At 61.5% G+C, this 27,824-nt stretch overlaps 1 protein-coding gene across 1 annotated transcript; it reads left to right on the top strand.

The window, feature by feature from the left end:
* Positions 1-62: 62 nt before the first annotated feature.
* On the top strand, positions 63-27,069 carry GUCY2D (guanylate cyclase 2D, retinal; the record flags this gene model as incomplete). Its single annotated transcript, XM_082300564.1, has 19 exons — positions 63-642; positions 1,674-1,975; positions 3,468-3,822; positions 5,179-5,263; positions 5,590-5,686; positions 7,093-7,191; positions 7,594-7,671; positions 7,965-8,045; positions 9,020-9,196; positions 10,559-10,715; positions 11,889-12,038; positions 13,796-13,944; positions 16,832-16,995; positions 17,621-17,813; positions 18,725-18,899; positions 20,358-20,456; positions 21,692-21,786; positions 24,449-24,534; positions 26,979-27,069. Coding segments are annotated over 19 exons (3,213 nt in total), but the record flags the coding sequence as incomplete, so codon positions are not given.
* Between the last annotated feature and the right edge of the window lie 755 nt (positions 27,070-27,824).

Here is a 27,824-nt window from a genome sequence, read left to right as displayed (position 1 = left end):
GGTGGCCTCCCCCGCTGGCGCCCGTGCCCCTGCTACTGCTGCTGCTCCTCCTCGGCTCCTGTCCCCTGCCCTCGCTGGCCGCCACCTTCAAGGTGGGGGTGCTGGGTCCCTGGGGCTGTGACCCGCTGCTGGCGCGGGCGCTGCCCGAGGTGGCCTCGCGCCTGGCCGTGGCGCGGCTCAACCGCGACCCCGTGCTGACCGCCGGCTACTGGTGGGACGCGGCCGTGCTGCCCGAGCCCTGCGCCACCCCCCAGGCCGTGGCCGGACTGGTCAACGCCGAGCGCTACGCCAGCGCCATCGTGGGTCCCCTCAACCCTGCGGCCTGCGGCGCCGCCGGACTCTTGGCCGCGGCCTGGAACAAGCCCTTGGTGTCCTGGGCGTGCGCCGGGGCCGGAGCGGTCACTCTGGTGAGGCCGCTGCCCGCGCCGGCCGGCGTCCTGCACACCGTGCTGCGCTACTTCCGCTGGGCGCACGTGGCCGTGGTGGCCGCGCCGCAGGACCTGTGGGTGGAGGCCGGCGCGGAGCTGGCGAGGGAGCTGAGGGCCAGGGGGCTGCCGGTCACCGTGGTCACCGCGGCCGGAGAGGATGAGGACGAGGCGGAGCAGGCGCTGAGGAGGGTGCAGAGGGCGGACGGGGTGCGAGGTGAGGGCGGGGAGGGAGAGGGAGGGATGGAGGTGGAGGAGGGAGGTGGAGATGGGAGATGGAGGTGGAGGTGGAGTTGGAAGAGAGAGATGGAGAGGAGATGGAGGTGGGAGGTGGAGATGGAGGGAAGGGAAGGGATGGAGAGATGGAGGGATGGGTGGGTGGATGGAGGGATGGATGGAGGGATGGAGGGATGGACAGATGGATGGAGGGATGGATGGAGGGAGGGAGGGAGGGATGGATGGAGGGAGGGATGGATGGAGGGATGGATGGATGGAGGGATGATGGATGGAGGGATGGATGGATGGAGGGATGGATGGATGGATGGATGGAGGGATGGATGGATGGAGGGATGGATGGATGGAGGGATGGATGGATGGATGGATGGATGGAGGGATGGACGGATGGATGGAGGGATGGATGGATGGAGGGATGATGGATGGAGGGATGGATGGATGGAGGGATGGATGGATGGATGGATGGAGGGATGGATGGATGGAGGGATGGATGGATGGAGGGATGGATGGATGGATGGATGGATGGATGGAGGGATGGATGGATGGATGGATGGATGGAGGGATGGAGGGATGGATGATGGATGGAGGGATGGATGGATGGATGGATGGATGGATGGAGGGATGGATGGATGGAGGGATGGATGGAGGGATGGAGGGATGGATGATGGATGGATGGATGGATGGATGGATGGATGGAGGGATGGACGGATGGATGGATGGACGGATGGATGGATGGACGGATGGAGGGATGGATGGATGGATGGATGGAGGGATGGATGGAGGGAGGGATGGATGGACGGAGGGATGGATCCATGGATGGATGGAGGGATGGATCCATGGATGGATCCATGGATGGACGGATGGATGAAGGATGGACGGAGATGGGAAGGGAAGGATGGATGAAGATGGACGCAGATGGACAGCTGGAACGGATGAAGTCCAGGGCGGGCCTCGGGGGGCACTGCCCAGTGCCATCGCCCGCGTGCCCACGTCCCCGCCGTGTCCCCCCGGCAGTGGTGGTGATGTGCATGCACTCCGTCCTGCTGGGCGGGCGGGAGCAGAAGGTTCTCCTGGAGAAGGCCGAGGACCTGGGCATGACGGACGGGACGTTCGTGTTCATCCCGTACGACGCGCTGACCTTCGCGCTGCCCTATCGCCACGTGCCCTACCCGGTGCTGGCCAACAACACCAAGCTGCGCCTGGCCTACGACGCCGTGCTGACCATCACCATCGACTCGCCCGACACCTCCTTCCACGAGGCCCTCGAGGAGGCCAAGAAGGCCTATGAGGTCCCCATGAACATCAACCCCACAGAGGTGGGGCTGGGGCGGGGTCTCGAAGGGGTTTGGAGGGGTCTGGTGGGGTTGGGGATGTCTTGAGGGGGGGTTGGGGGCATCTTCAGGGGGTTTGAGGGGCATCTCTAGGGGGTTTGGGGTATCTCAAGGGGGTTTGAGGGTATCTCTGGAGGGTTTGGGGTGTCCCAAGAGGGTTGAGGGTGTCTTAATGGAGTTTAGGGTATCTCAGGAGGGTTTGGGGACATCTCTGGAGGGTTTGAAGCAGCTTAACAGAGGTTGGGGTATCCCAGGGGGGTTTGGGGCATCTCAGGGGGGTTTGGGGCATCTCCCAGGGTTTGGGTAGACATGGCCGTGGTCAATGGGAAATTACCATGGCCAATGGGAGATGACCATGGCCATCTTGATTGACCATGTCCAGTGGGAGATGACCATGGCCAACATGAGATGACCATGGCCAATGGGAGGTAACCATGGCCAGTATGAGATGACCATGGTCAATGGGAGGTGACCATGGCCATATTAGTTGTCCATGGCCAATGGGAGACAACCATGGCCACCTTACCTTGACCATGGCCAATGGGAGATGACGATGGCCAATGGGAGATGACCATGGCCACCTTGCCTTGACCATGACCAGCGGGAGATGACCACGGCCACCTTGCCTTGACCATGGCCAATAGGAGATGACCATGGCCACCTAACCTTGACCATGGCCAATAGGAGATGACCATGGCCAGCGGGAGATGACCACGGCCACCTTGCCTTGACCATGGCCAATGGGAGATGACCATGGCCACCTTGCCTTGACCATGGCCAGCGGGAGATGACCATGGCCACCTTGCCTTGACCATGGCCAATGAGAGATGACCATGGCCACCTTACCTTGACCATGGCCAGTGGGAGATGACCATGGCCACCTTACCTTGATCATGGCCAATGGGAGATGACCATGGCCACCTTACCTTGATCATGGCCAATGAGAGATGACCATGACCAGCAGGCGATGACCATGGCCACCTTACCTTGATCATGGCCAATGGGAGATGACGATGGCCAATGGGAGATGACCACGGCCACCTTGCCATGACCATGGCCAATAGGAGATGACCATGGCCACCTAACCTTGACATGGCCAATGGGAGATGACCATGGCCATCAGGCGATGACCACGGCCACCTTGCCTTGACCATGGCCAATGGGAGATGAACACGGCCACCTTGCCTTGACCATGGCCAGCGGGAGATGACCACGGCCACCTTGCCTTGACCATGGCCAGTGGGAGATGACCATGGCCACCTTACCTTGATCATGGCCAATGAGAGATGACCATGACCAGCAGGCGATGACCATGGCCACCTTACCTTGATCATGGCCAATGAGAGATGACCATGGCCATCAGGCGATGACCACAGCCAATGCAACACAACCACACCCCCACCCTCCCCCTCTGGGTGCCACCACCCCCCACCCCGTGGCACCCACCAGTGTCCCCTGACCTGTCCCCCCCCGCCAGGTCCACCCGCTCTTCTCCACCATCTACAACTCCATCTACTTCCTGGCCATGGTGGTGGAGGCCACGCACCGCAGCGGCCGCTGGGTGATGGGCACCAGCGTGGCCGACCACGCCCGCGACTTCCAGCTCGAGGGCTTCTGCCAGACCTTCACCGTGGACAAGGACGGCGAAGTCTCGGTGCCCTACGTGGTGCTGGACACGGACGGCAAAGGCCACCACCTGTGGGCGGTCTACGGGCTGGAGCCGGGCATGCGCGGCCTCAGCTACCGTAGCCACAGCCCCCACTGGCCCCACAGCTCCAGCCCGGACACCGACGCCGGCTGCTGGTTCGACTCCAGCACCATCTGCAACGGAGGTGGGCGGCCATGGGGTCACCATGGGCTTGGGAGGGTCAGGGTGGTGGTGACACGGTGGTCCAGGACCAGCCATGGTGCCACCACAGTCCTGGACCAGCCGTGGTCCCTCCGTGGTTGTGGTGCCACCACGGTTCTGGACCAGCTGTGGTCCTTTCATGGTTGTGGTGCCACCACGGTTCTGGACCAGCCATGGTCCCTCCGTGGTCATGGTGCCACCACGGTCCTGGACCAGCCGTGGTCCTTTCATGGTCATGGTGCCACCACGGTCCTGGATCAATTGGGATCTTGGTGCCACCACGGTTCTGGACCAGCCGTGGTCCCTCCATGGTCATGGTGCCACCACGGTCCTGGACCAGCCATGGTCCCTTCATGGTTGTGGTGCCACCACAGTTCTGGATCAATCGGGGTCTTGGTGCCACCACGGTCCTGGAGCTCAAGGGAGTTTGGAGGCATCTCCAGGGGGTTTCAAGTCATCTCTAGGGGGTTTAGAGGCATCTCAAAGGGGTCACGGTGCCACTGTAGTCCTGGACCTACCGTGGTCACTGTCCCACCACAGTCCCAGTCCCACCACAGTCCCAGTCCCACCATGGTCCCAGTCCTACCAGTCCCACCACATTCCTGCTCCCACCATGGGCCATGTGTCCGAGTGTCCAAGTGTCCAAGTGTCTCAGTGGTGTCCAGGCAGGCCAGTGGCGCCAGGGTGTGTCCATCCCTCCCTCCATCCTTCCCTCCATCCCTTCCTTCCTCCATCGCCCCCACAGGTCCTCCATCCATCCATGGCCACCATGTCCATCCGTCCATCCATCCTTCCATCCATCCATGTCCACCATGTCCATCCAACCATCCATGTCCATCCATCTATCCATGTCCATCTGTCCATCCATCCATCCATGTCCACCATGTCCATCCAACCATCCATGTCCATCCATCTATCCATGTCCATCTGTCCATCCATCCTTTCATCCATCCATGTCCACCATGTCCATCCATCCATCCATGTCCATCTGTCCATCCATCCATCCATGTCCACCATGTCCATCCATGTCCACCATGTCCATCCAACCATCCATCCTTTCATCCATCCATCCATGTCCACCCTGTCCATCTGTCCATCCATCCTTTCATCCATCCATGTCCACCATGTCCATCCATCCATCCATGTCCATCTGTCCATCCATCCTCTCCCCTTTCCATCCATGTCCACCCACAGGTGACCTCCAGTGCCACAATCACTGGGTGATTTTGATTCCCCGGGTGACCACATCCCCCTGGTCACCTCTGGTCACTCCTGGTCACTCTGGGTCACTCCCACTCACTCTGGGTCACTCCTGGTCACTCCCGTGGTCTCCCCACAGGGTTGGACGCCAAATTCGTCTTCTTCTTGTTCCTCCTCATCGCCGCCATCATCGCGGCTGGTGCTGCCCTCGCCTGCCACATCAGGTGGGTGGCCATGGTGGCCCTGGTGGCCCCTCGGCAGCTCCGTGTCCCTGCCCAGGGTGGCCCTGGTGGCCCCTCAGCAGCTCCGTGTCCCTGACCAGGGTGGCCCTGGTGGCCCCTCAGCAGCTCCATGTCCCTGCCCAGGGTGGCCCTGGTGGCCCCTCAGCATCTCGGGGGGGCCCCAATGATCCCGGTGGCCCCTCAGCAGCTCCATGTCCCCACTCTGGGGTGGCCCTGCTGGCCCTGGTGGCCCCGGTGGCCCCGGTGGCCGTTCGGTGGCCCCACTCTGGGGTGTCCCCAGTGTCCCCACTGTCCCCACTGTCCCCCAGGCGCTACATCCAGCAGGCGCAGCTCGTCAACGGCCCCAACAAAATCATCCTGACCATGGAGGACCTGACCTTCACCTACACCCACAGCAGCAAACAGGTGACACCGGGGACACCGGGGACAGCGGGGGGACAATGAGGGGACACCGGGGACACCCCAGAGTGGGTGGGACGGGGGGGGGGGACAATGGGGGGACAGCGGGGGGATGATGGGCAGGAAAACAGGGGGACATCGTGGGGGACGTTGAGGAGGCCACATCAGCTCAGGGTGATGTGTCCCCATGGCCTGAGGTGTCCCCAGGGCCAGGGAGAACCTGGTGTGACCCCATGGGTGAGGTGTCCCCATGGCCTGAGGTGTCCCCATGGTTGGACGTGTCCCCAGGGCCAGGAGAAGGTCCATGGGCTGGTGGGTTCCCAATGGGTGACACGTCCCCATGACCGGTGGGACCCCATGGGTGACGTTCCCAATGCGTGACGTGTCCCCAGTGGGTTGTTGGGTCCCCATGACCGGTGGGACCCCGTGGGTGACGTGTCCCTGGTGGGTGACGTGTCCCCATGGCCTGAGGTGTCCCCATGGCCTGAGGTGTCCCTGGTGGGTGACGTGTCCCCAGGGCCAGGGACAACCTGGTGGGACCCTGTGGGTGACGTGTCCCCATGATTGGTGGCTCTCCATGGCTGGTGTGTCCCTGTGGTGATGTCCCCGTGGGTGACGTGTCCCCATGGGTGATGTGTCCCCATGGTGGGACCCCGTGGATGATGGGTCCCCATAAGTGACATGTCCCCGTGGATGACATCATGGTGTCCCCATGGCTACTGTGACCCCATGGTGACATCTCCCAATGGGTGACCTGTCCCCGTGGGTGACATCGTGGTGTCCCCATGGCTACTGTGACCCCATGGTGACATCTCCCAATGGGTGACCTGTCCCCGTGGGTGACATCGTGGTGTCCCCACGCCTGCTGTGACCCCGTGGTGACATCTTCCAATGGGTGCTGTGTCCCTAAGGGTGACACCTCCATATCCCCATCCCTGATATGATCCCAGGGTGATATCTCCCACTGGGTGACACCATAGTGTCCCCATGCTTGCTGTGACCCCATGGTGACATCTCCCAATGGGTGCCGTGTCCCCGTGGGTGACATTGTGGTGTCCCCACGCCTGCTGTGATCCCACGGTGGCATCTCCCAATGAGTGACACCTCCGTGTCCCCATCCCTGATATGATCCCATGGTGACATCTCCCACTGGGTGACATCATGGTGTCCCCACGCCCGCTGTGACCCCATGGTGACATCTCCCACTGGGTGACATCATGGTGTCCCCACGCCTGCTGTGACCCCATGGTGACATCTCCCACTGGGTGACACCGTAGTGTCCCCACGCCTGCTGTGACCCCATGGTGACATCTCCCACTGGGTGACATCATGGTGTCCCCACGCCCGCTGTGACCCCGCGGTGCCCTGTCCCGGTGGGTGACCCCGCGGTGCCCCCTGCCCCTCCCCCGCAGGTGGACAGCAGCCAGGCCAGCCTGACCGGTCACAGCGTGGCCGACACCAAGAGCCTCCACAGCGCCACCCCCGGCCCGGACAACGCCAACGCAGCCGAGGTGAGACCCCCCCGTCCCCTCCCCCACCTCCTCAGGGACCCCCGGTGTCCCCTCCCCTCCATGGCCGGAAGGGGGCGCCCCTCCCCCACGTTAGGGACCCCGGCCCCGCCCCCACCTCCGGGGCGAAGATTGACAGCTGCTTCCCGGCCCCGCCCCTCTCCGGGTTATGATTGACAGTTGCTTCCAAGCCCCGCCCCCCAGGCGATGACTGACAGCTGCTTCCCGGCCCCACCCCCCTCCGGGGCGATGATTGACAGTTGCTTCCCGGCCCCACCCCCCTCCGGGGCGATGATTGACAGTTGCTTCCCGGCCCCACCCCCCTCCGGGGCGATGATTGACAGCTGTTTCCCGGCCCCGCCCCCCCGGCGATGATTGACAGCTGCTTCCCGGCCTTTCCCGCAGGAGAAGACGAAGGACAGCAGCAACCTCCCGCTCCTGCTGCTCCTGTTCAACCAGCAGGGCATCGTCGCCTCCATGCAGGTGAGGCCGGGAGCCAAAATCCCCCCGATTCACCCCAAAATCTCACCCTCTGCCTCGCCCCTCCCCCCTTCCCTCCCCCCATGCGCCACCCCAAATTTAAAGGGGGAAATTCGGGGGGGGGGGGGATCTGAGGTGGCTTCGGGTCTCGGTGGGGTTGGGTGGGGTGGTGGGGTGTCACTGTGGCTGTTGAGTGTCCTCAGGTGTCTCCAGGTGTCCCCAGGTGTCCCCAAGTGTCCCCAGGGGTGGTTTTGGGGGGCCTGAGGCCTCACCCCCCCCATGCCCCTCCCCCACAGGGTGACTGGGTGTGGCTGAAGAAGTTCCCGGGGGACCAACACGTAGAGGTGAAACCGGCCACCAAGCTGACCTTCTGCAAGGTGACGGGGCTGGGGACACCCGGGGGCGAGGGGACATCAGGGGGGTGTGAGGGACAAGGTTGGAGTGTGGGGGAGCGTCATTGGGTCATGGGGACATCGTTGGGTCATGGGGACGTCATTGGGTCATGGGGACATTGTTGGGTCATGGGGACATCGTTGGGTCATGGGGACGTCATTGGGTCATGATGGACAGTGATGGACCACAGGGAGCATCACTGGGTCATGGGGAGCATCGTTGGGTCATGATGGATATTGTTGGGTCATGGGGACATCATAGGGTCATGTGGACATCGTTGGGTCATGGGGACATTGAGGGGCAATGGGGAGTCATTGGGTCATGTGGACATCATTGGGTCATGTGGACATCATTGGGTCATGGGGACATCGTTGGGTCATGGGGACATCGTTGGTCATGTGGACATCGAGGGGTCATGGGGACATCGTTGGGTCATGATGGACAATGGTGGATCACAAGGAGCATCATTGGGTCATGGGGACATTGTTGGGTCATGGGGACATCATTGGGCCATGGGGACATCATTGGGTCATGATGGACAGTGATGGACCACAGGGAGCATCATTGGGTCATGGGGACATCGTTGGGTCATGATGGATATTGTTGGGTCATGGGGACATCGTTGGGTCATGGGGACATCATTGGGTCATGGGGACATTGAGGGGTCATGAGGACATCGTTGGGTCATGGGGACATCATTGGGTCATGGGGACATCGTTGGGTCATGGGGACATTGAGGGGTCATGAGGACATTAGTGGATCACGGTGGGACAATGTCAAGGCCAGGTCAAGGCCAGGTCATGGGAGGTCAACGCCGAGCCTCGTCCCACACGTCCCTGACATCATCCCACGTGTCCACGCCCTGTCCCACGCGTCCCCACCCCACATGGCCCTGCTCCATCCCACTGTCCCCACCGCCTCCCTCGTGTCCCCTCCCTGGCCCCGTGTCCCCGCGCAGCTGCGGGACCTGCGGCACGAGAACGTGAACCTGTTCCTGGGCTTCTTCCACGACTGCGGCATCTTCGCCGTCGTGTCCGAGCACTGCTCGCGCGGGAGCCTCGAGGACCTGCTGCGCAACGAGGACATGAAGCTCGACTGGATGTTCAAGTCCTCCCTCCTCATCGACCTCATCAAGGTGGCCACGGGGTGGCCTTGCCGGGCTGGTGGCCATGGGGGTGCTGGTGGCTGTGGGGTGGTCATGGGGGTGGCCATGGGGATGAACTTGGGGGTGCTGGTGGCAAAGGAGGTGGCCGTGGTGGTGGCCATGGGGTGGTCATGGTGGTAGCCATGGAGGTGGGCTTGCTGGTTGGTGGCCATGGCAGCCAAGGCAGTGGTTGGTAGCCATGATTGGTGGCCATGGTGGTGGTGGCCATGGCTGTGGGCGGTGGCCGTGGTGTTGTTGGCCATGGTTGGTGGCCATAGCGGTGGTTGTTGGCCATGGCATTGTTTGTTGGCCATGGCGTTGCTGACCATGGCATTGGTTGGTGGCCATGGCGGCCATGACACCCCGATGTCCCCACAGGGCGTGCGGTACCTGCACCGCTGCAACGTCGTCCATGGAGGCCTAAGTCCCAGAATTGTGCCTTGGGTGGTGACCAGGGTGGTGTTGACCCTCACATTGGTTGTTGACCGTGGCATTGTTGACCACGGCATTGATTGTGGCCATGGTGTTGATTGGTGACCGTGGAGGTGGTGACAATGGCATTGTTGACCACAGCATTGATTGCTGACCATGACCTTGGTCATGGCATTGACTGATGACCATGCCACTGTTGACCATGGCATTGATTGGTCACCATGACCTTGATTGGTGACCATGACCTTGATTGGTGACCATGGCATTGATTGATCACCATGACCTTGATTGGTGATCATGGCATTGTTGACCATACCGTCGATTGTTGACCGTGGTGATGGTTGCTGACCAAGATGCTGATTGTTGACCATGCCATTGCTTGCTGACCATGGTGATGGTTGGCCATGATGTTGGATGTTGACCATGTCATTGATTATTGACCATGATGTTGGTCATGGCATTGTTGACCATGGCGTTGTTGATGATGGCATTGACTGTTGACAATGGTGTTGTTGACCATGATGTTGTTGACCATGACATTGATCATGGCATTGTTGATTGTTGACCATGATGTTGATTGTTGACCATGGCGTTGATTGTTGACCATGATGTTGTTTGTTGACCATGGCGTTGTTGGCCATGGCATTGTTGACCGTGATGTTGATTGTTGACCACAGCATTGTTGACCATGGCATTGTTGACCACAATGTTGTTTGTTGACCATGGCATTGTTGACCACGACATTGATCATTGACCACACAGGTGTTGGTCACGCCATTGGTGACCATGAGATGGGTTGGTGACCCTGGTGGCCATGGCGGCCATGACACCCTAATGCTGATCGGTGCCATGACCACCACGATGCTGATTGGTGACCACGGCGGCCACGCTGGTGGCCGTAACACCTCCACGTCCCTGCAGGGCGTGCGGTACCTGCACCACCGCAGCGTCGTCCACGGGCGGCTCAAGTCGCGGAACTGCGTGGTGGACGGGCGCTTCGTGCTCAAGGTCACCGACTACGGCTACAACCAACTGCTGGAGGCCCAGCGCATCCCTGCCCCGCCCCCGCCCCCGCAAGGTGAGGGTGGGGACGGGGCGTGGCCTCGTGGGCGTGGCCTCGTGGGCGTGGCTTCATGAGACTCAAGGGGGGCTCCAGCAGGGGGCGTGGCTTTGGGGTGGGCGTGGCCTCGTGGGCGTGGCTTCATGAGACTCAATGGGGGCTCCAGCAGGGGGCGTGGCTTTGGGGTGGGCGTGGCCTCGTGGGCGTGGCTTCATGAGACTCAATGGGGGCTCCAGCAGGGGGCGTGGCTTTGGGGTGGGCTGGGCCTCGTGGGCGTGGCTTCATGAGACAATGGGGGCTCCAGCAGGGGGCGTGGCTTTGGGGTGGGCTGGGCCTCGTGGGCGTGGCTTCATGAGACAATGGGGGCTCCAGCAGGGGGCGTGGCTTTGGGGTGGGCTGGGCCTCGTGGGCGTGGCTTCATGAGACTCAATGGGGGCTCCAGCAGGGGGCGTGGCTTTGGGGTGGGCGTGGCCTCGTGGGCGTGGCTTCATGAGACTCAATGGGGGCTCCAGCAGGGGGCATGGCTTTGGGGTGGGCGTGGCCTCGTGGGCGTGGCTTCATGAGACTCAATGGGGGCTCCACCAGGGGGCGTGGCTTCGGGGTGGGCGTGGCCTCGTGGGCGTGGTTTCATGAGACTCAATGGGGGCTCCAGCAGGGGGCGTGGCTTTGGGGTGGGCGTGCATCTGGGTGTGGCCAACGGGGCGGGGCTAAAGGGAGGGGGTGTGGCCTGCGGAAAGGGGCGTGGCTTTGGGTTGGGAGGGGTCTGTGAAGATGTGGGCGTGGCCTTTGGATTTAGGGCGTGGCCGGTGGGATTATGGCTCGGGAGGGGGTGTGACCACAGCCAACATCAGCCAACCAGGGCGGGGTCTGACTGGAGTGGGCGTGTCCTCTGCTGTGGGCGTGGCCTTTCCATTCAGGGGGCGTGGCCAGACCATTCCGTGATGTCACCCCCCAGGGGTGGTTGCCATGGGGAAGAGGGCGTGGCTCCTCTGGAAGGGGGCGTGGCCTTCTTGTCTGTGGGTGGGGCCTCCATTTGGGCGTGCCCCGCCCATCCTGGGGGTGTGGCCACACCCTCAAGCGGCCTCCCATTGGGTGCTGGGCTGGGGTGGGTGTGGTCGATCGTGGTGGGCGTGTCCTGAGGGACACTGGGCGTGTCCGGGTGGGCGTGTCCGATGCTGGCCCCGCCCCCAGAGCGGCTGTGGATGGCGCCGGAGCTGCTGCGGGACGAGGCCCTGGAGCAGCGCGGCTCCTTCCGGGGGGACATCTACGCCATCGGGATCATCATGCAGGAGGTGATCTGCAGGAGCCCCCCCTATTGCATGCTGGGGCTGCCCCCCGAAGGTGCGCACCCCAAAACCCACCCCAAAAAACCCCAAACCGGCCCCAAAACTGAGTTCTGCACCCCCAAAACCCCCGGAACCCTCCAAACTGACCCCAAAACTGACCCCTCCAAGCCAACTCCAAAACCCACCCCAAAAAACCCCAAACCGGCCCCAAAACTGAGTTTTGCACCCCCAAAAACCCCTGGAACCCTCCAAAATGACCCCAAAACTGACCCCTCCAAACCATCTCCAAAACCTGACCCCAAAACTGACCCCAAAACCAAACCGACCCCAAAAGTGACCCCTCCAAACCGACCCCAAAACTGACCCCAAAACCAACTCCAAAACCAACCCCTCCAAACCAACCCCAAAACCGACCCCAAAACTGATGCTAAAACCGACCCCTCCAAACCAACTCCAAACCTGACCCCAAAACCGACCCCAAAACTGCCCCCTCCAAACCAACCCCAAGCTTGATCCCAAAACCAACTCCAAACCTGACCCCAAAACCGACCCCAAAACTGCCCCCTCCAAACCAACCCCAAACCTGACCCCAAAACCGACCCCAAAACTGACCCCTCCAAACCAACCCCAAACCTGACCCCAAAACCAACCCCAAAACTGCCCCCTCCAAACCGACTCCAAACCTGACCCCAAAACCAAACTGACCCCAAAACCAACCCCTCCAAACCAACCCCAAGCTTGACCCCAAAACCGACCCCAAAACCAACCCCAAACCTGACCCCAAAACCAACCCCTCCAAACCAACCCCACAACTGACCCCAAAACTGACCCCAAAACTGCCCCCTCCAAACCAACCCCACAACTGACCCCAAAACTGACCCCAAAACTGCCCCCTCCAAACCAACCCCAAACCTGACCCCAAACCTGACCCCAAAACCAAACCAACCCCAAAACTGACCCCTCCAAACCAACCCCAAGCTTGATCCCAAAACCGACCCCAAAACCAGCCCCAAACCTGACCCCAAAACCAAAACCAACCCTAAAACTGACCCCTCCAAACCAGCCCCAAACCGACCCCAAAACTGACCCCTCCAAATTGACCCCAAAACTGCCCCTTCCAAACCGACCCCAAACCTGACCCCAAAACCAAACCGACCCCAAAACTGACCCCTCCAAACCAACCCCAAGCTTGATCCCAAAACCGACCCCAAAACCAACCCCAAACCTGACCCCAAAACCAACCCCTCCAAACCAACCCCACAACTGACCCCAAAACGGACCCCAAAACTGCCCCCTCCAAACCAACCCCAAACCTGACCCCAAACCTGACCCCAAAACCAAACCAACCCCAAAACTGACCCCTCCAAACCAACCCCAAGCTTGATCCCAAAACCGACCCCAAAACCAGCCCCAAACCTGACCCCAAAACTGACCCCAAAACCAAAACCAACCCTAAAACTGACCCCTCCAAACCAGCCCCAAACCGACCCCAAAACTGACCCCTCCAAACCAACCCCACAACTGACCCCAAAACTGACCCCTCCAAACTGACCCCAAAACTGCCCCTTCCAAACCGACCCCAAACCTGACCCCAAACCTGACCCCAAAACCAAACCGACCCCAAAACTGACCCCAAAACCAAAACCAACCCTAAAACTGACCCCTCCAAACCAACCCCAAAACCGACCCCAAAACCGACCCCAAAACCAACTCCTCCAAACCAACCCCAAAACCGACCCCAAACCGACCCCGATCCCGACCCCGATCCCGCCCCCGATCCCGCCCCCGATCCCGCTGCGGTCCCGTCCCCAGAGATCATCGAGAAGGTGCGGAAGCCGCCCCCCCTGTGCCGCCCCGCGGTCTCGGCCGACCAGGCCCCGCTCGAGTGCATCCACCTGATGAAGGAGTGCTGGAGCGAGCAGCCCGAGAAGAGACCCACCATCGACCAGGTGTTCGACCAGGTGAGACCAGTACGGACCAGTACGGACCAGTACGGGGACCAGTATGGGGAGGTGGGACCAGTATGGGACCAGTATGGGGTAGTGTGACCAGTGTGGGACCAGTATGGGGTGGTGGGAGCAGCTCAAGAAGAGACCCACCATCGACCAGGTGTTCGACCAGGTGAGACCAGTACGGACCAGTACGGACCAGTACGGGGTGGTGGGACCAGTATGGGACTGGTATGGGGTGGTGGGACCAGTATGGGACCAGTATGGGGTGGTGGGAGCAGGAGCAGCCCAAGAAGAGACCCACCATCGACCAGGTGTTCGACCAGGTGAGACCAGTATGGACCAGTATGGCACCAGTATGGGACCAGTATGGGACCAGTATGGGGTGGTGGGACCAGTGTGGGACCAGTACAGGGTGGTGGGAGCAGGAGCAGCCCGAGAAGAGACCCACCATCGACCAGGTGTTCGACCAGGTGAGACCAGTACGGACCAGTATGGTACTGGTGGAACCGGTATGGGACCAGTATGGGGTAGTGGGACCAGTGTGGGACCAGTATGGGACCAGTACAGATGGTGGGACAAGTATGGGACCAGTATGGGACCAGTATGGGGTGGTGGGACCAGTGTGGGACCAGTATGGGACCAGTACAGATGGTGGGACAAGTATGGGACCAGTGTGGGACCAGTATGGGGTGGTGGGACCAGTGTGGGACCAGTATGGGGTGGTGGGAGCAGTGTGGGACCAGTATGGGGTGGTGGGAGCAGGAGCAGCCCGAGAAGAGACCCAGCATCGACCAGGTGTTCGACCAGGTGAGACCAGTATGGACCAGTATGGGGCACTGGTGGGACCAGTATGGGACCAGTATGGGGTGGTGGGAGCAGTATGAGACCAGTATGGGACCAGTACAGGGTGGTGGGAGAAGGAGCAGCTCAGGAAGAGACCCACCATCGACCAGGTGTTTGACCAGGTGAGACCAGTACAGACCAGTATGGTACTGGTGGGACCGGTATGGGACCGGTATGGGGTGGTGGGACCAGTGTGGGACCAGTATGGGGTGGTGGGACCGGTGTGGGGTGGTGGGACCAGTATGGGACCAGTGTGGCACCAGTATGGAATGCCGGGACCAGTATGGGACCAATATGGGGTGGTGGGACTGGTGTGGGGTGGTGGGACCAGTATGGGACCAGTGTGGAGCAATGGGACCAGTACAGGGTGGTGGGACCTGGGTTAGGATTCTCTGTGGGTCTGGCCCACATCTATGGGGTCTCTATGGGGTCTCTATGGGGTTCTATGGGGTTCTATGGGGTCTCAATGGGGTCTCTATGGGGTCCCTATGGGGTTCTGTGGGGTCCCATTGGGTTCTATGGGGTTCTGTGGGGTTCTATGGGGTCTCTATGGGGTTCTATGGGGTTCTCTGGGGTTCTCTGGGGTCCCATTGGGTTCTCTGGGGTCTCTATGGGGTTCTATGGGGTCCCATTGGGTTCTATGGGGTCCCTATGGGGTTCTATGGGGTCCCATTGGGTTCTATGGGGTTCTATGGGGTCTCAATGGGGTCTCTATGGGGTCCCTATGGGGTTCTGTGGGGTCCCATTGGGTTCTATGGGGTTCTGTGGGGTTCTATGGGGTCTCTATGGGGTTCTATGGGGTCTCTATGGGGTCTCTATGAGGTTCTCTGGGGTTCTCTGGGGTCCCATTGGGTTCTATGGGGTCCCTATGGGGTTCTATGGGGTCCCATTGGGTTCTATGGGGTTCTATGGGGTTCTGTGGGGTCTCTATGGGGTCCCTATGGGGTTCTATGGGGTCCCATTGGGTTCTATGGGGTTCTATGGGGTTCTGTGGGGTCTCTATGGGGTTCTCTGGGGTTCTATGGGGTCCCATTGGGTTCTATGGGGTTCTGTGGGGTCCCATTGGGTTCTATGGGGTTCTGTGGGGTCTCTATGGGGTGCCATGAGTCCCTATGAAGTTCTTTAAGGTTCTATGGGGTTCCATGGTGCTCTATGGGGTTCCATGGGTCCCTATGAGGTTCTTTAAGGTTCTATGGGGTTCTATGGGGTTCTGTGGTGCGCTATGGGGTTCCATGGGGTCCCTATGAGGTTCTTTAAGGTTCTATGGGTCCCTATAAGGTTCTTTAAGGTGCTATGGGGTTCCATGGGGTTCTATGGATCTCTATGGGGCTCTATGGGGTCTCTCTGGGGTTCTGTGGGGTTCTATGGTTCCCCGTGAGGTTCCATGGGTCTCCATGGGGTTCTATGGGTCCCTATGAGGTTCTATAAGGTCCCATGGGGTTCTATGGCGCTCTATGGGGTTCTATGGTTCCCTATGAGGTTCTTTAAGGTTCCATGGGGTTCCATGGGCTTCTATGGGTCCCTATGAGGTTCTTTAAGGTTCTATGGGGTTCCATGGTGCTCTATGGGGTTCTATGGTTCCCTATGAGGTTCTTTAAGGTCCTATGGGGTTCCATGGGGTTCCGTGGTGTTCCATGGGTCCCTATGAAGTTCTTTAAGGTCCTATGGGGTTCCATGGGGTTCTATGGAGCTCTATGGGGTTCTATGGTTCCCTATGAGGTTTTTTAAGGTTCCATGGGGTTCCATGGGCTTCTATGGGTCCCTATGAAGTTCTTCAAGGTTCTATGGGGTTCCATGGTGGTCTATGGGGTTCCATGGGTCCCTATGAGGTTCTGTAAGGTCTCTTCGTGGTTCTATGGGTCCCTGTGTGGTTCTATAAGGTCCCATGTGGTTCCAGGGGGTTCTATGGGTCCCTATGAAGTTCTTTAAGGTTCTATGGGGTTCCATGGCGCTCCATGGGGTTCCATGGGTCCCTGTGAGCTTCTGGAAGGTCCTATGGGGTCCCATGGAGTTCCGTGGTGTTCTGTGGGTCTGACCCACACCTGTGGGGCAGTTCAAGGGCATCAACAAGGGCCGCAAGACCAACATCATCGACTCGATGCTGCGCATGCTGGAGCAGTACAGCAGCAACCTGGAGGACCTGATCCGCGAGAGGACCGAGGAGCTCGAGATCGAGAAGCAGAAGACCGACAAGCTCCTGACCCAGATGCTGCCGCCGTGGGTCGCTGTGGGGCCGGGGGGGCCCGCGGGGCTGGAGGGGGGTCAATGGGGGTGGGTGTCACCCCATAGATCCCATAAGGAGCTTTGGGGTGGAGGGGGTGGAGGTTGGGGTCATCCTTGACCCATTGACCTCACCCAGATCTATGGGGCAGGAGGGGGTTGAGGTGGTCACCAGGAGGAGGTTGGGGTCACCTTTGACCCATTGACCTCACCCAGATCTATGGGGCAGCAGAAGGCCAAGGTGGTCACTGAGGACAGGATGGGGTCAACCTTGACCAACTGACCCCACCCAGAGCTATGGGGCAGCAGAAGGTCGAGGTGGTCACCTGAGGACAAGTTAGGGTCAACCATGACCCATTGACCCCACCCTTCAGATCTATGGGTCACCAGAAGGTCAAGGTGGCCCCTGAAGATGATTGGGGTCAACCTTGACCTGCTGACCCCACCCAAATCAAAGGAACAATTTGGGGTCAACCTTGACCCATTGACCCCACCCATCCCTATGGGTCACCAGAAGGTCCCAATGGCCACATCAGCCTCTCTTTGACCACCGAGACCCTCTGGACCCTTTGACTGCCCCCTGGCTGCCCCCTGGGTGACCCCTGGGTGACCCCCTGGGCAGGTCGGTGGCCGAGGCGCTGAAGATGGGGACGCCGGTGGAGCCCGAGTACTTCGAGGAGGTGACGCTGTACTTCAGCGACATCGTGGGCTTCACCACCATCTCGGCCATGAGCGAGCCCATCGAGGTGGTCGATCTCCTCAACGACCTCTACACCCTCTTCGACGCCATCATCGGCTCCCACGACGTCTACAAGGTGACCATGACGGTGGTGGCCACGGTCACTCAGTCATGGGGTCACTGGTGTGGGGTGGTCACCTCAGGATGGGGGTTGGGGTGATTGATGGCATCTACAAGGTGACCACGGCACCGGTGGCTGTGGTCAGATGGGTCATGGGTGTGGGGTGGTCACCTCAGGATGGGGGTTGGGGGTCAATGGTGGTGGCTACAAGGTGACCACGGCACCGGTGGCTGTGGTCAGCCAGGTCACAGGGCCACGGGTGGGGTGTGGAAGGGGTTTTGGGGTCCATGTTGTCGTCTGCAAAGTGGTGGCCGTGGTCAAGGTGACACCATGGGCATGGTCAAGGTGACTCCATGGTGGTCCAAGCCATGGTCCCACCAGGGCTTTGGCCACCAAGAGGAGCTATGGCCACCAAATGAAGGCTCTTGGTGGTCCTTGGTGGCATCTTCAAAGTGACAGCCATGGTCAAGATGACCCCATGGCCATGGTCAAGGTGACCCCATGGAGGTCCAAGCCATGGTCCCACCTGGGCTTTGGCCACTGATGGTGGACATGACCACCAAATGAAGATGTTTTGGGGTCCCCACAGTCCTTGGTGGCACCAACAAGGTGACGGACAAGGTGACCCCATGGCCACGGTCAAGATGGCCTCATGATGGACCAATCCATGGGTCCACCTGGACTTTGGCCACCAAAAAGAGCTGTGGCCACCAAATGAAGATTCTTGGTGGTCCCCACGGTCTTTGATGGCCCGTCCAATGTGATGGCCAAGCTGACCCCACGGTGGTCCAAGCCATGGTCTCAGCTTTGGCCACCAAGAAGGGACAAGGCCACCACACGAAGGTCACCTGAGGTCCCAGGTGCTGTGGGCGTGTCCCGGTGGGCGTGGCCATCCCGACCCTCCCCCTCGCCCCTCCCCCGGCCAGGTGGAGACCATCGGCGACGCCTACATGGTGGCGTCGGGGCTGCCAAAGCGCAACGGCAACCGGCACGCCGGCGAGATCGCCAACATGTCCCTGGACATCCTCAGCTCCGTTGGCACCTTCAAGATGCGCCACATGCCCGAGGTGCCCGTGCGCATCCGGATCGGGCTGCACTCGGGTACGGCCCCGGACACGCCCCGGACACGCCCCGGACACGTCCCCAACTTGTCCCCACGCATTGGTCAAACGTTGGGCGACGTAACACTGGTCAGTGGTCAATGGGTCGTGGTGGGCGGTGGCACCCAGTGGTTGTGAGCCGTTGGCCACACCCATTGGTCACACCTATTGGTCACACCCATTGGCCATGTCCATTGGTCACAGCCATTGGCCAAACCTGTTGGTTGCACCCATTGGTCGCACCCGTTGGTCACACCCATTGGCCACACCATTGGCCACACCCATTGGCCACACCCATTGGCCACACCCATTGGCCACACCTATTGGCCACACCCATTGGCCACACCCATTGGCCACACCATTGGTCACACCCATTGGTCACATCCATTGACCACACCATTGGTCACACCCATTGGCCACACCCATTGGCCACATCCATTGGCCACACCATTGGCCACATCCATTGGCCACACCCATTGGCCACACCATTGGCCACACCATTGGTCACACCCATTGGCCACACCATTGGCCACACCATTGGCCACACCCATTGGCCACACCCATTGGCCACACCTATTGGCCACACCCATTGGCCACACCCATTGGCCACATCCATTGGCCACACCATTGGCCACATCCATTGGCCACACCCATTGGCCACACCCATTGGCCACATCCATTGGCCACACCCATTGGCCACACCCATTGGCCACACCCATTGGCCACACCATTGGTCACACCCATTGGTCACATCCATTGACCACACCATTGGTCACACCCATTGGCCACACCCATTGGCCACACCCATTGGTCACACCCATTGGCCACACCCATTGGCCACACCATTGGCCACACCCATTGGCCACACCCATTGGCCACACCATTGGTCACGCCCTTCCAGGCCATTCTCACCCACTGTCCACTCAGTGGCCACGCCCAACTTGTCGCTCTTGGCCAACGCTCAAGAGGTCTTGACCCATCGGCTGGCACCCATTGGCTGACACTGTCGGCCACACCCCCTTGTCCAACCTCGTTGGCCACGCCCCCAAGTGACCACACCCAACCCATCGGCCAACCCTCAGCGGTCATCGCCCAATGACCCCAACCCCTTCCATCACCCCAGGCCGGGACCCCGCCCCTTCGAGGCCCCGCCCCTTTGAGCCCCCACCCCTTTGAGGCCCTGCCCTTTGATACCCCACCCCTTTGAGGCCCCGCCCCTTTGAGACCCCGCCCCTTTGAGGCCCCGCCCCTTTGCGGCCCTGCCCTTTGAGACCCCACCCTTTGAGGCCCCGCCCATTTGAGCCCCCGCCCATTTGAGGCCCCGCCCCCTCGAGGCCCCACCCCTTTGAGCCCCCACCGTTTGAAGCTCCGCCCCTTCGAGGCCCCACCCTTCGAGGCCCCGCCCCTTCGAGGCCCCGCCCCTTCGAGGCCCCGCCCCCTGACGCGGCCCCGCCCCCAGGGCCGTGCGTGGCGGGCGTGGTGGGGCTGACGATGCCGCGGTACTGCCTGTTCGGGGACACCGTCAACACCGCGTCGCGCATGGAGTCCACCGGGCTGCGTGAGCGGCACCGGGAACGGGATGGGATGGGATGGGGATGGGATGGGGTGGGGTGGGATGGGATGGGGTGGGATGGGATGGGATGGGATGGGATGGGATGGGATGGGATGGGATGGGATGGGGTGGGATGGGATGGGATGGGGTGGGATGGGGTGGGATGGGATGGGATGGGATGGGATGGGATGGGGTGGGATGGGGTGGGGTGGGATGGGATGGGATGGGGTGGATGGGATGGGATGGGGTGGGATGGGATGGGATGGGATGGGATTGGGATGGGATGGGGTGGGATGGGATGGGATGGGGTGGGGTGGGATGGGATGGGGTGGGATGGGATGGGGTGGGATGGGATGGGATGGGATGGGATGGGATTGGGATGGGATGGGGTGGGATGGGGTGGGATGGGATGGGATGGGGTGGGATGGGATGGGATTGGGATGGGATGGGGTGGGATGGGATGGGATGGGGTGGGGTGGGATGGGATGGGGTGGGATGGGATGGGATGGGATGGGATGGGATGGGATGGGGTGGGGTGGGATGGGGTGGGATGGGATGGGATGGGATGGGGTGGGATGGGGTGGGGTGGGATGGGATGGGGTGGGGTGGGATGGGGTGGGATGGGGATGGGGTGGGATGGGTGGGATGGGGATGGGGACAGGGACACGGACATGGACAGGGGGACACGGACAGGGGGACATGGCCGTGGGTCACACCTGGGGACACAGCTGGGGACAGGGACAGGGACAGGGACACGCCCATGGGGTCACGCCCACGCCTGTCCCCACCCACCTCTGGCCCTGCCCCACAGGGGTCCCCAAATAGGGGTGTCCCCAAATCCCGCACCCCCACCCCCGTGTCCCCAACCTTGGGGGTCCCCCAGCGCCGCCGTCCCCACCCCGTGGTGCCCCCCCCACCCCCCTCGCGGGTCCCTGGGGGTCGTGGGGGAGGGGCCGTGTGGATTTGGGGGGCCGGGGGTTTTTTTGGGGGGTCTTTGACCCTGTCCCCACCTCCCCCCATCCTTTCCCAGCCTCACCGGGGGTTTCGGGGGGGTCCCGGGGGTTTTTTGGGGTCGGGGTCGGTCCGTGGCGGTTTTTGGGGGGGTCCCGGGGGTTTTTTGGGGTCGGGGTCGGTCCGTGGGGGTTTTTGGGGGGGTCCCGGGGGTTTTTTGGGGTCGGGGTCGGTCCGTGGGGGGTTTTGGGGTGTTTTTGGGGGGGTTTCTGACCCCCTCCCCCCCCCAGCCTATCGCATCCACGTGAACCAGCGCACGGTCGCCATCCTGCTCTCGCTGCAGGAGGGCTTCAAGGTCGACATCCGCGGCAAGACCGAGCTCAAGGTGAGCCCCAAACGGCCCCAAAACGCCCCAAATCACCCCAAATCCAGCCCCAAACACCCCAGAACACGCCAAAGTCCCCAAATACAGTCCCAAACAGCCCCAAATACAGCCCCAAACGGCCCCAAACCACCCCAAACCACCCCGAAGTCCCCAAATACAGACCCAAACAGCCCTAAAACACCCCAAATGGCCCCAAATACAGCCCCAAATGGCCCCGAAACACCCCAAATACAATCCCAAACCACCCCAAAGTCCCCCAAAACACCTTCCCAAATCCCCAAACACAGCCCCAAACAGCCCCAAATCACCCCAGAACACCCCGAGAAACCCAAAATCCAGCCCAAAACACCCTAAAACACCCCAAGAAACCCTAAATCCAGCCGAAACCACCCCAGAACAGCCCAAACACACCCCAAAACAGCCCAGAACAGCCCAAAGATGGCCCCAAACCCCTCAAACCCACCCCAAAACCCCTCGAAACCACCCCAAAACCACCCCCAAAGCACAGCAAGCTTACAACCCATAACTGCCCCCCAAATGCCCCCAGGACCCCAGAACTGCCCCATAACTGACCCCAAAACTCACCCCAAAACTGCCCCATAACTGACCCCATACCTGACCCCAAAACTGACCCCAAAACTGACCCCAAGACTGACCCATACCTGACCCCAAAACTGACCCCAAAACTGCCGCATAACTGACCCCAAAACTGACCCCAAGACTGACCCCATAACCGACCCCATCCCTGACCCCATCCCTGACCCCATAACTGACCCCATAACTGACCCCATAACCGACCCCATCCCTGACCCCATCCCTGACCCCATGACTGACCCCATAACCGACCCCATCCCTGACCCCATACCTGACCCCATAACCGACCCCATCCCTGACCCCATAACTGACCCCATGACTGACCCCATAACCGACCCCATCCCTGACCCCATGACTGACCCCATAACCGACCCCATCCCTGACCCCATACCTGACCCCATCCCTGACCCCATAACCGACCCCATCCCTGACCCCATAACCGACCCCATAACTGACCCCAAAACTGCCCCATACCTGACCCCAAAACTGACCCCAAAACTGCCCCATACCTGACCCCAAAACTGACCCCAAAACTGACCCATAACTGACCCCAAAACTGACCCCATCCCTGACCCCATCCCTGACCCCATAACCGACCCCATCCCTGACCCCATCCCTGACCCCATCCCTGACCCCATAACCGACCCCATACCTGACCCCATCCCTGACCCCATGACTGACCCCATCCCTGACCCCAAAACTGACCCCATCCCTGACCCCATGACTGACCCCATAACCGACCCCATCCCTGACCCCATACCTGACCCCATAACTGACCCCATAACCGACCCCATCCCTGACCCCATCCCTGACCCCATCCCTGACCCCATCCCTGACCCCATAACCGACCCCATACCTGACCCCAAAACTGCCCCAAAACTGACCCCAAAACTGCCCCATACCTGACCCCAAAACTGACCCCAAAACTGCCCCATAACTGACCCCAAAACTGACCCCAAGACTGACCCCATCCCTGACCCCATCCCTGACCCCATGACTGACCCCATCCCTGACCCCATAACCGACCCCAAAACTGCCCCATCTCTGACCCCATCCCTGACCCCAAGACTGACCCCATACCTGACCCCATAACCGACCCCATCCCTGACCCCATCCCTGACCCCATCCCTGACCCCATACCTGACCCCATAACCGACCCCATCCCTGACCCCGTAACTGACCCCATCCCTGACCCCATAACCGACCCCATAACCGACCCCATACCTGACCCCATCCCTGACCCCATAACCGACCCCATAACTGACCCCAAAACTGCCCCATACCTGACCCCAAAACTGCCCCAAAACTGCCCCCAAAACTGCCCCATACCTGACCCCAAAACTGACCCCAAAACTGCCCCATAACTGACCCCATACCTGACCCCAAGGCTGACCCATAACTGACCCCATACCTGACCCCAAGGCTGACCCATAACTGACCCCATACCTGACCCCAAAACTGCCCCAAAACTGCCCCACACCTGACCCCAAAACTGCCCCAAAACTGACCCCAAGACTGACCCATAACTGACCCCAAAACTGACCCCATCCCTGACCCCATAACCGACCCCATCCCTGACCCCATAACCGACCCCATCCCTGACCCCATAACTGACCCCATAACCGACCCCATAACCGACCCCATAACTGACCCCATCCCTGACCCCATACCTGACCCCATCCCTGACCCCATAACTGACCCCATCCCTGACCCCATGACTGACCCCATCCCTGACCCCATCCCTGCCCCCAAAACTGCCCCATACCTGACCCCAAAACTGACCCCAAAACTGCCCCATACCTGACCCCATAACTGACCCCAAAACTGACCCCATCCCTGACCCCATAACTGACCCCATCCCTGACCCCATAACCGACCCCATCCCTGACCCCATAACTGACCCCAAAACTGACCCCAAGACTGACCCCATACCTGACCCCATAACCGACCCCATACCTGACCCCAAAACTGCCCCAAAACTGACCCCATCCCTGACCCCATCCCTGACCCCATCCCTGACCCCATCCCTGACCCCATAACCGACCCCATAACCGACCCCGCACCGCAGGGGAAGGGTGTGGAGGACACCTATTGGCTCGTGGGGCGCGAGGGGTTCACCAAACCCATCCCCACCCCCCCCGACCTCCTGCCGGGGTGAGTGGGGCGGTTATGGGGTCAGGGGGCGGTTATGGGGTCATGGGGGCGGTTATGGGGTCATGGGGGCGGTTATGGGGTCATGGGGGCAGTTATGGGGTCATGGGGGCGGTTATGGGGTGAGGGGGTGGTTATGGGGTCATGGGGCGGTTATGGGGTCATGGGGCGGTTATGGGGTCAGGGGGGCGGTTATGGGGTCATGGGGGCGGTTATGGGGTCATGGGGCGGTTATGGGGTCATGGGGCGGTTATGGGGTCATGGGGGGCGGTTATGGGGTCATGGGGCGGTTATGGGGTCAGGGAGCGGTTATGGGGTCAGGGGGCGGTTATGGGGTGAGGGGGGGCGGTTATGGGGTCATGGGGGGCGGTTATGGGGTCATGGGGGGCGGTTATGGGGTCATGGGGCGGTTATGGGGTCAGGGGGCGGTTATGGGGTCATGGGGGGCGGTTATGGGGTGAGGGGGCGGTTATGGGGTCATGGGGCGGTTATGGGGTCATAGGGGCGGTTATGGGGTCATGGGGGCGGTTATGGGGTCATGGGGCGGTTATGGGGTCATGGGGGGCGGTTATGGGGTCAGGGGGCGGTTATGGGGTCAGGGGGCGGTTATGGGGTCAGGGGGCGGTTATGGGGTCATGGGGGGCGGTTATGGGGTGAGGGGGGGCGGTTATGGGGTCATGGGGGCGGTTATGGGGTCATGGGGCGGTTATGGGGTCAGGGGGGCGGTTATGGGGTCATGGGGGCGGTTATGGGGTCAGGGGGCGGTTATGGGGTCATGGGGGCGGTTATGGGGTCAGGGGGCGGTTATGGGGTCATGGGGCGGTTATGGGGTGAGGGGGCGGTTATGGGGTCATGGGGGGCGGTTATGGGGTCATGGGGCGGTTATGGGGTCATGGGGGGCGGTTATGGGGTCATGGGGCGGTTATGGGGTCAGGGGGCGGTTATGGGGTCAGGGGGCGGTTATGGGGTCAGGGGGGCGGTTATGGGGTCATGGGGGCAGTTATGGGGTGAGGGGGCGGTTATGGGGTCATGGGGCGGTTATGGGGTCATGGGGACAGTTATGGGGTCATGGGGCGGTTATGGGGTCATGGGGGCGGTTATGGGGTCAGGGGGCGGTTATGGGGTCATGGGGCGGTTATGGGGTCATGGGGGGCGGTTATGGGGTCAGGGGGCGGTTATGGGGTGAGGGGGCGGTTATGGGGTCATGGGGGGCGGTTATGGGGTCATGGGGGGCGGTTATGGGGTCAGGGGGCGGTTATGGGGTCATGGGGGCGGTTATGGGGTCATGGGGCGGTTATGGGGTCATGGGGGCGGTTATGGGGTCATGGAGGCGGTTATGGGGTCATGGGGGCGGTTATGGGGTCATGGGGCGGTTATGGGGTCAGGGGGCGGTTATGGGGTCATGGGGCGGTTATGGGGTCAGGGGGGCGGTTATGGGGTCAGGGGGGCGGTTATGGGGTCAGGGGGGCGGTTATGGGGCCATGGGGGGCGGTTATGGGGTCATGGGGGGCGGTTATGGGGTCAGGGGGCGGTTATGGGGTGAGTGGGGCGGTTATGGGGTCATGGGGGCGGTTATGGGGTCATGGGGGCGGTTATGGGGTCAGGGGGCGGTTATGGGGTCATGGGGGCGGTTATGGGGTCAGGGGGCGGTTATGGGGTCATGGGGGCGGTTATGGGGTGAGGGAGCGGTTATGGGGTCATGGGGGCGGTTATGGGGTCATGGGGGCGGTTATGGGGTCATGGGGGGCGGTTATGGGGTCATGGGGGCGGTTATGGGGTGAGGGGGCGGTTATGGGGACATGGGGCGGTTATGGGGACATGGGGCGGTTATGGGGTCATGGGGGGCGGTTATGGGGTCATGGGGGCGGTTATGGGGTCATGGGGCGGTTATGGGGTCATGGGGGCGGTTATGGGGACATGGGGCGGTTATGGGGACATGGGGCGGTTATGGGGTCATGGGGGGCGGTTATGGGGTCATGGGGGCGGTTATGGGGTCATGGGGGCGGTTATGGGGTCATGGGGGGCGGTTATGGGGTCAGGGGGGCGGTTATGGGGTTATGGGGGCGGTTATGGGGTCATGGGGCGGTTATGGGGTCAGGGGGTCCCCTGGGGGTCACTGAGATTTTAAGGGGGGGGGTCCTTGAGTGGGGAGGGGTCCTCGGGAATTTTGGGGGGGGGTCTCCGGTTCGGGGGGGGGGGGAGGGTTCCATGGGTGGGGGAGGGGCGGCAGCGGAGGAGGGGGAGGGGCAATGGGGGGAGGGGCAATGGGGGGAGGGGCAATGGGGAGACGGGTGGGACCCCCCAAAAACTCCACAAAAAATCCCCCCCCCAAATGCCAAAAAAATCCTCAAAAAATCCCCCCAAAAATGGCCAAAAAATCGCCAAAAATTAAAAAAACCTTCCCGAGCCCCAAAAAGCCCCGAAATGGCCCCAAAATGCCCCCCCAGGGCCAGCAACCACGGCATCAGCCTGGACGAGATCCCGGCCGAGCGGCGGCGGAAGCTCGAGAAGGCGCGGCCGGGGCAGGTGCTGAAATAGCCCCGCCCACAGGTGAGGAGGCCACGCCCACACGGGGGCCACGCCCACAGGGGAGGGATAAGCCCCGCCCACTGGTAGGACACGCCCACAGGGGAGGGATAAGCCCCGCCCGCAGGTAGGACACGCCCACAGAGGGGGATAAGCCCCGCCCACAGGTAGGACACGCCCACGGGGGAGGATAAGCCCCGCCCACTGGTAGGACACGCCCCCAGGGGAGGGATAAGCCCCGCCCACAGGCAGGACACGCCCCACAGGGGCGGGATAAGCCCCGCCCACAGATAGGACACGCTCACAGGGAGGGATAAGCCCCGCCCACTGGTAGGACACGCCCACAGGGGAGGGATAAGCCCCGCCCACAGGCAGGACACGCCCACAGGGGAGGGATAAGCCCCGCCCACATATAGGACACGCCCCCAGTGCAGGATAAGCCCCGCCCACTGGTAGGACACGTTCACAGGGAGGGATAAGCCCCGCCCACAGGTAGGACACGCCCACAGGGGAGGGATAAGCCCCGCCCACAGGTAGGACACGCCCACAGGGGAGGGATAAGCCCCGCCCACAGATAGGACACGCCCCCAGTGCAGGATACATCCCGCCCACAGGCAGGACACGCCCACCGGATGGGATAAGCCCCGCCCACAGGCAGGACACGCCCACAGGGGAGGGATAAGCCCCGCCCACAGGCAGGTCACGCCCACAGGGGAGGGGTAAGCCCCGCCCACTGGTAGGACACGCCCACGGGAGAGATAAGCCCC

The sequence above is a fragment of the Coloeus monedula genome (genome assembly GCF_965178545.1).
Source record: "Coloeus monedula genome assembly, chromosome: 40".
Lineage (NCBI taxonomy): Eukaryota > Metazoa > Chordata > Aves > Passeriformes > Corvidae > Coloeus > Coloeus monedula.
This window is presented reverse-complemented; position numbering and strand designations above follow the sequence as displayed.